At 44.1% G+C, this 13,246-nt stretch overlaps 1 protein-coding gene across 1 annotated transcript in view; it reads right to left on the bottom strand.

Annotated features, from left to right (window-relative positions):
* Positions 1 to 8,839: 8,839 nt before the first annotated feature.
* The window catches only part of GRAP2 (GRB2 related adaptor protein 2), a 37,865-nt gene continuing 33,458 nt past the window's right edge, over positions 8,840 to 13,246 (bottom strand). The window contains exons 6-8 of the mRNA XM_041481565.1: positions 12,743 to 12,874; positions 11,268 to 11,387; positions 8,840 to 9,082 (exon numbers count right to left, since the gene is read on the bottom strand). Of these exons, the coding sequence (XP_041337499.1) occupies positions 8,903 to 9,082; positions 11,268 to 11,387; positions 12,743 to 12,874 (432 nt within the window). The 3' untranslated portion in view covers positions 8,840 to 8,902. The remainder of the gene's footprint in view (positions 9,083 to 11,267; positions 11,388 to 12,742; positions 12,875 to 13,246) is intronic.

Below are 13,246 nucleotides of genomic sequence, written 5' to 3'. Positions count from 1 at the left end.
TTAAGATTTTCCAATCAGGGTTATGTCCTTGATGTATTTGGTTTTCTCTGTCAGTTTTCTGCATTTTCTAATTAGGATCCCTTTTTTTTTTTCCTCCCCAGCTGACAAATTTTAAATTTTAATACCAAATTGCTGCCTGAGCTCTGTCACTAAGCCAGCACAGGCTGCTGCTTCCTAAAACTTAGACAATGACACCAAGGCTGAAACTTCACAAAGTTCTGCCAAAGCTGCTGACTCTGGATTCCTTCATCTCATGGGTTCTCTCTGCTTCATCCCTTGGTAACTGGGATCAAGCATTGATACCTCAGGAGCGACCTGAGTGACTTCCAGGCTAGTTTAAGACCTAAGCATCTGTGCAGATGTTGAGGGGATGCCAGCCCTGCATTGCCAGCTACGAGTTGACAAAGTGAGACAAAATGATTGTTCCTAGTAAGAATTGTGGTCCTACAATTGTGCTATTCCTGTCCACTTGCCTGTACACCTCTTATCCCCAGCTGGAAGCTGCAAGAGCTCTGGGGCACAGCCACAGTGCCAGCACTGCAGGGCCTTGGCCTGCACTTAGCATTCCCAAGTGCTCACAGCAACTTGGAAACAGTAAGAATAAATACCAAAATAATGCTTGCAAAACTTAAAAAATAAAATAAAACAAAACCCATGGACACAAGAAGAGAGAGAACACTCATGTCCATGGTAGGTGTAAGGAAATGGAAAGCAAATCTACATACTTTTGAGAAAATAAGTGATGGGGACAGCGAACTCTAGGAACACTGTACAAGGAATTTAAGAACCAAATGAAGGATTTAAGCTGTGCGTGCAGGATGAAGACATCAGAAGCTACAGTGATGAAGACAAGAGGTCCCAGCCGATGTGGGAGTGAGAAGGGAGACAGTGGCACGATGCAAACAGGAGGCTGAGGTGACTGAGCTGAGCCAGTCTGGCCTTGTCCACACAGGGAACAAATGTCCTACGAGAAAGAGGACAGCCACTCATGAACCTGAGTTTGCAACCACGCTCAAAGTTACAGAGTGGTCAACACAAATGTGAATTTCTCATACACAAAAGACAGCTGCATTAAATGAAACGTAACAAAATTAAATTAAAGGAGATCTCAAGATTCCATTTCCTTTCATGAGATGAAAATTAAAGGAATTAAATGAAACTCAAGGAAATGAATTGAAATGAAATGAAGTGCAATGCAATGAAATGAAAATGAACATAACAAAATGAATTTGGATGAAATCTCAAGATTTCATTTCCTTTCATGAAATTAAAATTCAATGTCATGAACTGAAAATGACAAATGAAATGAAATCAAACATCAAAGATGAAATGAAATGAAACATCAAAAAATGAAGTGAAATGAAACTTCAGGGGATAAAAGGAAAAGAAATTAAATGAAAAAATGAAAGGAAATGTAACAAGATGAAATAAAATGAAAATTGTCATTTTATTTCCTTTTAGAAAATGAAATCTCAAGATTTTATTGAATTTCATTTTGTTACATTTCCTTCTTTTTTAATTTTTTCATTTCATTTTTTGCACTTTCATTTATTTTCATTATATACATTAAATTTAATTTCATTTAATTCCTTGACTTGTCATTTCAATTTTTTTGTATTTTAAAATTCCATTTAATTTCCTTTTATTACATGAAGTTACATCTTATTTCATTGCATTCCCTGCTTCTTCATTGTACAAAAAATTAAATCTTGAGATGTCATTTAATTGCATTTCCTTTTTAAAATTTTCTTTCAATTAATTTGATTTCATTTCCTTCCTTTAAGTTACATTTCATTTGTCTTCTTTCCTTGATATCCTTTTCATTCCTTGAATGACGATTCATCTCATGAAAGGAAATGTCCGGATTGTTACATTTCACTTCATTTCATTCCATTCCTTGAAGTTTTAGTGTATTTCACTTGATTCCTTGATTTTTGATTTAATTTCATTTCGTTTAATTTCATTCAGCGAAGTTTCATTTATTTTAATTTCATTCCGCTGCTTGATTTTTCATTTCATTTCCCAGAAATGCAAACCGCCCATTTTTGTGTCTTGGAGCCCTACCTCTTATTTTTTGAGCCCTAAATTCCGGGTGTTATGTCCGGTGTTCCAGTGTTTGTGAAACGCCTGTGCTCTACAAGCGATGCACATTTTAAATGAGAATATGCAGCTGTCATTGTGGTCGGCTGAAGATTTACACTGGGGAGCCCTGGCGTGCTCTCCAACCTGATAAACGTGACCGATAGCTGCACCCCACCCAGAGGGAGAAGCAGCAGCAAGTGACACTGATAATTCAGCGATTTCACAGGGCAGCGAGGCGTCTCTCGCTTTTATTCTTTTACTCCTCAAAACTCTTGAGTATGATCCATTCTCCTCGGAGTTAATGTTGAGCACAGCTTGAATGACTGAGAGTTTGACTATGGTCAAATTATTTTCCCTGCTTTAGTTCACAGTTAAAAAAAAAAAAAAACAAAAACCAAAACCAATCCAAAATTCCTACAGCTGCTGGACTGGAGCTTCTGTAAGCTTCCATGGAGGAGAGGTACTGCCTGCAGCAGACATGAGCTCTCTCCCCCTTTCCTGCCTGCACTTCGATCTCCCGAACGACCTTGGAAGAAAGGATCCCCATCTCACGGGAGAGCTTTCTGGCGACCTCGCTGCCAGGTAAGTTTTGCTTTTGCTGAGTCCGCAGCCCAGGACGAGGTGATCTAAGAGCTCCTGCTGCCAGGACGGGAAGGCTGCGCCTTCCCCTTTCCCCTCCTGGCTGTGCATTCCCACTGCTCGCCCTGCGCTGGCTCCGGGCCTCTTTGTGCAGCCTCCTGTGAGCTGACTCAACTCATTATCCCGGCAAAACCCAGCGGATGCCTTTGCGCAGGGCGGCAGCGAGCTGAAGCACTGACTCACCCGCTCTGGTGAGATCACGGCCGCTGTTACACCTCCGAGCGATGGAGCGCACACGGCTCGCTCGCAGTGGCCAGCTCAGGCACCAGCTGCAGGCTGACTCTGCTGCCGCACATTGCTCTGTTCGCACCTCTGCCAGGTGAGCCGGGGGGCTGCTAGTGCAGAACGAGCCACACGCCCACTCAGCTCTGGTGGAAGTGACTCTCCAAGGGGCAGAGCAAAGGGCAGTTTTCCAAACCCTTAGTGCTGGTAGTAAACTTGCAGTTGATTTTTTTTTTTTTTCTCCATAAATTTTGATGAGAAAAACAAAAAACCAAACCAGACAAAGAAACCCCAAAAACAACACCCAACCAAGCAAAAAACCCCATTTGGTGCAGCCTACTTCTAATTCAGCATTTCACAACCAAACCTTTGGTACTCTGCAAAAAACATCAACATCATCCCCCCAACCCAAACAAAAAAACAACACCAGGAACAAAACTCTGGCAAAAAACATTCAGTCACAAGAAGGGGCACCAAGCACTGATTCCTGCTGTTTGTTATTACCTGTTGGCACTGCAATAGTACTCTTCTTGGAATCTGACCAGGAAAAGGGACTGCTTAGTAGCACAGGGAAATTATGACACATTCAGTACAGCACAGTCACAGAAGATACATTGCAAATGACCTCCAGATCAGGAGAGAACGTATCTCCTATTTTTCCTGGGTTTTCCTTTTTCTTTTCCTTTTCTGTGGCTGGATATAGAACCACAGAATTCATAGGTGTGCGTGAATCACAGACATCACTGAAAGGTTTCAGAAGCACCACTTAAACAGAGACTCAAACTTCAGTCATTGTACCAGGACACTGCCACCATTTTATAGCTTTAAGTGCACATCCTAACATCCTAAACTGCTTTTTCTCCCCATTTTTACTCTTGTTTTTGCTTGTGACAAAAAAAACTCACCATGGCTGTATCTTGCACAAATCCTGGTGGAAATGAGCCTACTTGGACTAGCGGGGAGAAGCCGTAAGAGACCTAAGGATCTTTTAATTTGTTTGTTTCTTCTTCCTCCCTTTGTTGCCTGGGCTAATTTTATTTCTGCACGTCTACAAGGATTCCTGCACGCCTGCCATTTGTGAAATTTTGCATTTTCATGTTGGCAGGCTGGACATGGGCCAAGCAACTCTCACTTGCACAATGGCAGCAGACAATGTGCTTTGAATTTTCTCTGCACGCAAAGGTCAGTGACCCTTCCTCATTCACTTGCCTGTTTCCCTGCTACCCTGTAGCTCACAGATAAGTCATTGGCTGTTTTCTGCTGGCAGTTCTGCTTATGTAAGAAACTTCTTTTGCATTTGATGCGAATTAAGGCTCATCAGTTCTGTCACATGAAAGTTGCCTCTAAAAAATTGGAGAAATTGGCAATGCTCTGCCCTCTTCTTCAGGGCTGTTAAAGGCTTTATCATGCACTCAGTTCATGGTTCCCCACTGAAATGCAAAGTTTTCAGCAGCAAGGACAGGCTGGGTGTCAGAAGCCCTTTAGTTCATGCCTGTGTTTTAGCCAGTAAATGTAACTGCTTGGATCACCTAGGGAACACTAATGGTTTTGACTGACCTCCATGGGGTTTCATCTAAAAGCACCTGAGCCAATTGCTTTGAACAAATATTTGAAATGAGATGTCTGCAGAGCACTTCTCTCAGCACAGAGGCACAAGCTGGCCCCCAGGAGGGGCAGCAAGGTGATGGGCTGCAGCTGCATGAAGCCTTCTGGGCAGGGATGGGCAGCATTGCCAAACACTTCTCACACCTGGTGTGGTGTAACCCAGGCTCCTCTGCAAAGAGCTGCAGAAACAGAAGAGGAGTCTGAGCAGAGCCCTAGTCCAGATGGCCACAGTTCCGTCCCACCAGACATCCTTGTTGTCCCTATGAGGTGACACTGACATTACTAAAGACCTGCTGCTTCCTAGTTGGGGTAGGGCTCACCCTTCCCCTCACTGCTGGACTACACCTGCTGTGCCATTGCTCCTGCAGTGCAAAATGCCCCAGCTGACGGCACATTGCTGTTCGAGGCTGTTCAAGCCATGCAGCCCTGGCTGCTGGATCTTTTGCTTGTGACATCCTTGGTTACTCTCCACAAGGGCTGAAGGCAAAAGGGCCTTTCTAGAGCCTGCAGCATTGGGATCCTGTTGGGGAGGAAGGATGAGAGGTGCCACTAAATAGAAAAAAATCATTAACAGGTGGCTGTTGTGAAAAGCTTCAGACTTCCTGCACAGCCTGCTGAAACTTCATTTTAACAAACAACAGCCACCCATGAACTTGTTTTCCTGGCACAAGAGGCTGGCATAGCAGGTGCTGACTTTGTGGCAGCCCTGAAGATCATCTCCCTGATGCTCCTACCTGTGAGCAGTCCAATGGGAACCAGCCCTGATCCCGTGGTTTCTGCAGCGTGCTCCAGTGAGCACAGCTGCTACAGCAAACACGTACACCAATGCAGATCATGGCACATCTTTCACATCAAAAGAAATTTCCATTTACTCTTTTTAGCTCAGCCTTATTAATCACAGAGACATTTCCAAGCAAAATATGGATTTTCAGCAGAACACAGGCAAAAAGTTCATTCAGACAGGAGAAAGCACAGCTCAGCTGTGCTCATCAAACTTATTTTACCACATACAAGTCCAGCTTCCTCTGTTTCATTTGTTATGTTTGCCTTCCCACATACTTTTCCTACTTTTATCTCAGTTTCCATTCTCTTCTCTCCTCTCATGAACTGTCTTTCTTGCTTAAGAAAAATAAGAAACAAAATATTCTTCAGGTGTTCCTCTTTATCCCTTCCCATTTTGGTTTCACAGTGGACTCTCTTGGGATATGTTCCAGAGGTTTGGTTCTTTCCAAAACACTGGCAAATGTCAGGTAAGGTCAGTGCAGCACTGTCACCTTAAGGCTCCAGTCCTAGGTTGCTAATATGTGCCTCTTGCATGGGCAATAGACTCTGAGGTGTAAATGAATCACCACAATATTAATAAGGATTGTGCTACAATTAAAACCTGTTGGAAGAAAGAGCAGGAAGGTTGGCAGGGAATGTGGTTAGAGGAGAGGAGTGTCTCTCTCTCTTTCCTTATGAAGTGGCCTGTCTATGAGAGAGAGGATTTCATGGGCAGAAAATGGCATGGGGCACAGAAAACGTCTCCATCCTACAGCCCCTTCTATCCTCCCAAAATTCTCCACTTTGCCCACACCTCCCCTTGTATCTGGCCTCTCCACTGACTTGGGAATAGCCACCATCCTTAGCACTGCCCTTTTGCTGGGAGAAAAATGACTTTTACTGTGGGAGGGTGCAAAAATGCAGGCTGACCCCTGTGCCTCGCAGCTCCTGCCATGTGCAGGAACTGCAGGCAGCACTGCAAGGCCAAAAGCAGAGGCAAGAGAGACTGGGCAAGGCAGCCCTGAGCTCGGCCCCTGCACAGGCAGCAGAGCAAGGCACTGGGGGAGTTACCACCGATGCCGTGGGGCTGTCACCTCCTGGTAATTTTGCTGTCATTAGGTGCTGCTCATAATGAGAAATCCTGATTTCACTGTGGTATGTTGTCCATAATTAGCGTGCAGTCCTTTAATACTAATTACCTTAGGTATTAGTTCCTTAAACATCAATTCAAAAATCACGTGAAAATTTACCTCTTCCTCAAATGAGTCATGAGTTAACACGGGGGTACTTACAATGCACTACTTAGACCTGCTTAATTAGTTAATCTCTGTAAAGGGGTTTCAAATGCATGAAGAGCTATCAAACTGCTAAGTGCATTATCTTCAATTAATTTTGTGCAACTACATCTTCACTACCAAGAGGGTCTTTAGAGTGCTGAGGAAAGGAAAAGGAGACATTGCTTCTAATTTTAAAAGTAACTAATACAGAAAAAAGGGAATTAATTGAAAGATGATTTGACATGATGGAAATAATTGTGAATACACCGTTTCTTTTGTTTCAGCCAGAGCTGAATATGAAAGATTCATCATTTTTATGCCTCCTTTGCCTTTGTTAGTCTCTGGTTTCTTGGTTCCATCTCCTCTTGGCCTTAATGCTCTCACTGAGTATTAACCCTCTCTCTTCCAAATTTGTTACTACTTTAGCAGAAAACCAACCAACACACAAAAAGGTTAAAAAAGGGCAAATCACACCAAACCACTCTTCAAACTGAAGTCACTGAGGTTATACCCTCATACAAATGGTAAGGGATCTTGTTCCAAAAGAAGCCTTGTGGACTTCCCTTCAGAACAAGACACTGAAGGGCCAGAACAGAGCTCCTGCAAGAGAACAGGGCCACATCCAGCCCAGACACTCGTGTTCCCTGGATCACTGTGGTAGCCAGTAAGTTCTTACTGTGTCTTTCAAAGTTTTCTTTTCTTTATATGCCTTGTTAAATATTCTCATTTTACTTCACCCATTAACAGCCTGCTTTTGGAGTTGTCTCAAAATAGGTTCTTTGTGCTAATACTCTGTCTAGCTGGCAGCTTTATTCAGGCCAGCTACATTGAATTTGCCTTCTCCAAGAACCTATTTCCTGGGTTCTTTTTCTTCCACTGGCACTAACAAAAGATAATAACTTTTTTTTTTTTTTGGTTGCTGAGTCTGATTTGTGTTTAGAGGTTTTCACTTACCTATTCTTTCTTTTTCAGTAATGATTAATCATCACTTCTTGCTGACTGCTGAGGTCCCACACATTGTGAAAAATTCAGGCAGCTTGTTTCACATCAATATGCCTGAACAGTGGTTATGCAGTTGAGTCCCCTTCACAGGGTTTGTGAAGGGGACAGGTAATGTGCATTTGCAAAAAACTTCTATCACATCTGGGCATTCCCTCAGCAGTTGTTTGAAAACCTATTAATTTACCTTATTTTATCCAAAAGAAACTGGAATAGAGAATAGACTATTAGATGGCTACAGCTTTATTCTCTGCATACTGTAGAATAACAGCTTAACCTGTTGGATGAGACATTTCTCTAGTAAGCCAGAGTTGTGTACATGGTGATCCTCAGCACAGCAAGTTCTCAGGAAAGAACTTCTGCCACCAAACCAGAGAAACCTCTCCAAACCCTCTCCAGCTGAGTTCTACAAAAGGAACCAGTGAGGGATATTAATTGTTATCCAATCTGGTGGACACTAATTTAGCTGAAGGGCCTGATCTGCTCTAGCCAGGCTATCTAGCTGAAGTAGAAGTGAAGTAGGTACCTAAGAGAGCAGCTTGAAAATGGGTAAGTTGTTAGGGGGTACTGAAAGAAGAGCAGACCTACGAGAAGAAGCAAAGAAAGCTTCTTGCCCACCCATCCCTTCACCACTTGCATGTTTGTACAAAAGCTTCCAGTGTTCCTTCCCTTCACCTGGTATATCCATACACTCCATACACACAGTGTGAGATGGGTAAGCCAGAAACTATTAAGAAAACAGTTAAACTAGAAGAAAGCCAGAAAATATTAAGAAAAACCTAGATTGTCTAAACCTCAACCTAAAGCCCTACCTGAAGGATTAATGTGGTTTCCAAGGACCATTTAATTCACATGGGTGTCCCTCCTGCCTCTGACAGAAAGCTGGAATGGAGCCTGAAGAGACTATGACTGGTACCCTATCCAAAATGAAGGGATAGGGCTACCTGAATACTGAACCTGAAGTTAACCTGAAGCCTGACCTTCCTGAGGGGCATTTCCACAGAATAAACCTAATTGCAGGAGCTTATCAGTAGTTAGCCAAAGAGGTGACAGAGCAGGGAGGACCCAGCAAAGTCTCAATGAACAGTCCAAGATTTTTGCTCCCTCCCCTTCATGACTGTAAAAAAAAGGGCTAAAAAATTTCTTCCTCAAAGGGTTCTCTTTCATACCAACATTTCAAAAGATCAATTGCCAATAAATTAAGACAAAACAAAACCCAATGTATGTCCTGGTGGCAAGGGAAGATGCACTTCTTCTCTGTCCCTGTCACGTCAGAAGAGCAGCTCCAGCAGAGCTCTCTGGGCCGTACTGTGCCCTCACAGCAGCACCGGTGTGACGTAGTTGGCAGGGAAGAGACCCAGTTCCCCACGCAGGCGTCCTTTCCACCAGGATGGGTTGGAGCTGTCCAGGACCTCTAAGATGTCCCCACTGCGGAAGCCCAGCTCATCGTGCTCCAGAGCATCAAAGTCGTACAAGGCACGGACCCACAGCGTTCGCTGGAAAGGAGAGAAGAGACAGGCAGGGAACAAGGAGCCAGGACTTTCAAAGATCATCTTTGTCACCCATCTGAAGACCCAGTAAATACATTCACTCAGCAAGGACAAGCCGCGCTGAATTTTAGACCAACTTGCAATTAAACCAGGAAGTGGCCAAGATGCCAGGAAGGAGGGACCAATTAACTGGGACACCTGAGGGACCGTGTTTGATTTCTCAGCAGCCTCAGTGTATTTGTGGGTATTTGCACCATAAGGTGAAAAGTCAGACTGAGCGCAGCTCCTTAGGAAATTGTGTTCTCATGGCTCTGCTGCCTCTGCCCTGTAAGGGCAGCCAGGACAGCCACATCTGAAGCCAGTTATGGGAGCACAGAAGGAGTCCTACCTGAGACCTGCTGGGCTGTAACTATTAGGGAATGGCCCTAGGGAGCTGGCCTGCTGCTGGTACAGATATGAAAATGTGTCCTCGGCCAGTCGAGAGAGAGCCAGCACACAGGCAAGAGTAGAGAACATTGTAAAGAAGGATAAAGAAGGATACTTGCTCTTTTGGGCACTTTGGGGCATAAGGGAGGGTGTTAAACCTTCTTCAGACTCTCCCCAAGGTCAGGTCCCTGAGATCCAAAGGATTTAGTGTCTGTTTGGGTATACCAGTTTATCTGGGGTGTGCACTATGGTTAGATTTTTTCTAAAGGACTTTGCAGTCAATCTCCCACTCTGGCCAGAAATCATATTTTAAAGGACATAGCTTGGGTTTCTTTCTGGGAAATTGCTGGCATCCATACCACCAGGCATGGATAATTTAGGAGGTATATCTGGCAGGGACAGATGGAGAGAACTGTTTGAAGGCAGACAAATTTTGATAAATCTTCTATTCAGGGCCCAGCTTAGACCTTGCCCCTAGTTATTTGGGTGGACATATAGAACTTCCTATAATTGGATTTGTGGCTTCTACATCACTGACGGGATGTGGCAAGCAAAAGCATGTTGTTATTCATTGCCACAGCTTCTGAGAGATAAAAACCATTGTATTTTAAGCTGGATTACAATAAAGATTTGGGGCTTTTGCCAAGAAAAGGGGCATGCCCCTATTTTTTAACATGTTCCAAATCTCCTAATCCAATCTGATGTTTTACGCTCATTCTTGAGAAAGGTCCACTGTCCTTCCCTTCTTTCCTTGGTTCCCTGGTTATGGGCTAAGCTGGACATTTCTTCAAGGAACAGAAGCATCCTTAGGTCACACTGAGCTGATGGGGAAAGGCTTTGTAGCGGGCAGTGGAATCACAGAAAGACACCACATTCTGTGTGGGCATTCACACAGTGGGACTTGGCAGAGCAGGTGGTGACTGAAGGTCAGGTGCCAGGTTTGGATCCCCCAGGAGAGTGGTCTGGGGTGCCTGCAGAGACACATCTGGATCACACCCACATCCACTGTGCTAGAGGCTCTGACAGCCAAGGGTGTCAGGTAGGTGAGTCCTGCTTCCACGGCAAAGGAGGTCTGAGAGATGTGCCAGGCACAGAGAAGTGGAGCTGGGTGATCTCAGGCCTTCTCAGGACTGCAGCAAAAATTAATGGAAGAGACAGTACGACTACAAGTGTATTGCAAGACAGGAGGAGCACTGGTACAGTACAGTGGTACAGTGGTACAGTATCATGAGGCTGCTCTCCAAAGAACTTTAAAAATGTACTGCACATTTAGCTACTGACATTAGTCACTGCCTGGCTGTGGTGGCAAAGATAATTGAAAGCCCTGTGCATTAATGGACATGAAGTTCTACTAGAGGAGATCATTAGGCTTTCAGAAATGTCTTCCGCTGGACTGGTCTTGTGCTTGATCAAAATCCATGGGTGAGCTTGTGCTCATTCCAATGTCCCAGATGGGGATTGTCCATATTTTGCTGAGCTTATGCTAAATTCCCTCCCACTGAGGCTGCATAAGACTGACTTTGAGAGCAGTTACCAGAACTATGCTCACATAACACTGTAGTCCTACCCTCAGAGTGTCCCAGCAGCAGATTCAAGTGGCTGGGGTAGAATCTTGAGACTCAGAAATATCTTGTAAGACATGGACTGGCAGGCAAAATACACTACTTCTAATGCAACCTCCATGTAGGTGACACTGTCCAGACTGCTTGGCCATTGCTAAGGGACCCAGACTTGGGCAGATGAGCCCTCCAGGTACATCACCTACCGGTGTCTGCTGGTGCAGTGGGTCTGTGTGTCTCCGTTGCATAGCTCCTGCGCTTCCTTGGCCATGGTCCCTTGGTCTATGCATCATGTCTTTCCTGTCCAGACTCCCACCATATCTTTCCTAGAAAGAAAACAGCAGCAGAAAAGTCATGTTGTTGTGGTTTTGGCTGGAATAGAGTTAATTTTCTTTGTAATAGCTGTGCTTTGGATTTAGTATGTGAATACTGCTGATAATACACTAATGTTTCAGTTGTTGCTAAGTAGCGGCTCACTCTAAATCGAGGACTTCTCAGTGTCTGGCCAAAGGGATATTCCATACTCTAGAACATCATACCCAGTATATAAACTGGGGGGAGTTGGCCAGAAGAGACCAATAACTGGTCAGGGACTGGCATCAGCCAGTGGGTGATGAGCAATTGTATTGTGCATCGCTTCTTTTTCTTGAGTTTTATTCCTCTCTCTCTCTTTTTGTTATTTCCTTTTAATTAAATATAAAATACTAATAACAACTATTATTATTATTATTATTATTACTACTACTACTATTTACTCTATTTCAATTATTAATCTGTTCTTATCTCAACCCATGAGTTTTTCCTTTTTCCTGATTCTTTCCCTACTCCCACCAGGGGGAGGAGGAGTGATTGAGTGGCTGCATGGTACTTAGTTGCCAGCTGAGATTAAACCACGACACAAATATATTCTGAGATGTATAAATGAGGGGATTTAAGAGTCGTTAGTGGGCAAGGAGTCAGGGGCAAGCCCACACATTAATAATTTTAGATGTCTGCTTCCAATAAAGTCCCTGTGCTCCAGTTCTGCAAGTAATGACCCTCATGGAAGAGGTCAGCTTAGACTGTTCTATTTTGGGTTTTACTTCTTAAGAGTTGAAAGCTGACTCTCCTTGGCTGTGTTTCACAGCTGCTGGGACAAATGGTCTGAGAGGGGCTTTTTTGGTCTCTGAGACTTTTGGAGAAAAACTGAGGTTGTTCTAAGTCACAGATAAAAACCATGCTTGCCAAGGGAACTTCAGCCAATCTGGAGTTATTATGACCCAGTCCTGCCCACTCCTTGCTCTTCCTCTGCCCCATACGCTGGGGGAACATCAGTCGTGCTGGTGCAGCTGACTGTATCTGAGGACTCACTACTTTACCTCGTCTTGGGATGCTCCATATTGTAAAGGACAGGAAGCAGGCCTATACATCTAGTAGCCAAATTAGCCAAAGAAGAATGAGACAAAATCAAATTCCAAGAAAAGAAGCCATATGATCACGCATCTTAGTCATTCCAACACAAATTGGCCCAGGCAGATAGAGAGAAGAAGTAGGAAACATCTAGGAAACAAGTTCTCTTTTGTGTGCACAGCTGAGAGTTGCAGATTTTTGACAAAATGACTGCTCAATCACTAATAAGCAGGAAAAGCCAAAGTTCCATATGCCGGGGCTTGATGTCCTAGCCCCTTGTTTCTGGCAGTACCTGTTGCTGCTGCAGTATGGGAACAGGATGCTCTACGTATCTCTTGGATACAGAAGAATGATCTTCTCCAGCTGCTCCTCCCATGTGGAATCCTTCCCGACCTACCCGTTCCAGGCTCCCACCATGCCTCTCCTGAAGGAAGAAAGATCACAAAAGTGAGGTCAGGTTTTGCTTCCTACCACATCCTTGACTAAAGCTGTGTAATCATTGCACACTGAGCACTACCACTGTCCACTGCTCTGGAGGCTCTTTCACATAAAAGACCCCACCTCCCTGAACAGAAGAACAAATCACGAATCCTGTATTTTAGATCTTTGTCGTAGCCACTCTCTATCTGAAGTCAGGGTAGTACTGGGCAGTGATGGGCTGAAAATATGGCTACTGATGTGAGGATCAGCACAGGAGCCAAGCTCTTTCTTGAAATACTGCCCTTAGAATTCATTTGTCTCTGCACTAAAATCTATATATTATAACCATTTCATCATATGGCTGTAGCATCTAAAA

The sequence above is a fragment of the Pyrgilauda ruficollis genome, unplaced genomic scaffold (genome assembly GCF_017590135.1).
Source record: "Pyrgilauda ruficollis isolate IOZ18807 unplaced genomic scaffold, ASM1759013v1 scaffold56, whole genome shotgun sequence".
In the NCBI taxonomy this organism is placed as follows: Eukaryota; Metazoa; Chordata; class Aves; order Passeriformes; family Passeridae; genus Pyrgilauda; species Pyrgilauda ruficollis.
Note: the sequence above shows the minus strand (reverse complement) of the source record. Positions and strands in the feature narration are given on the sequence as shown.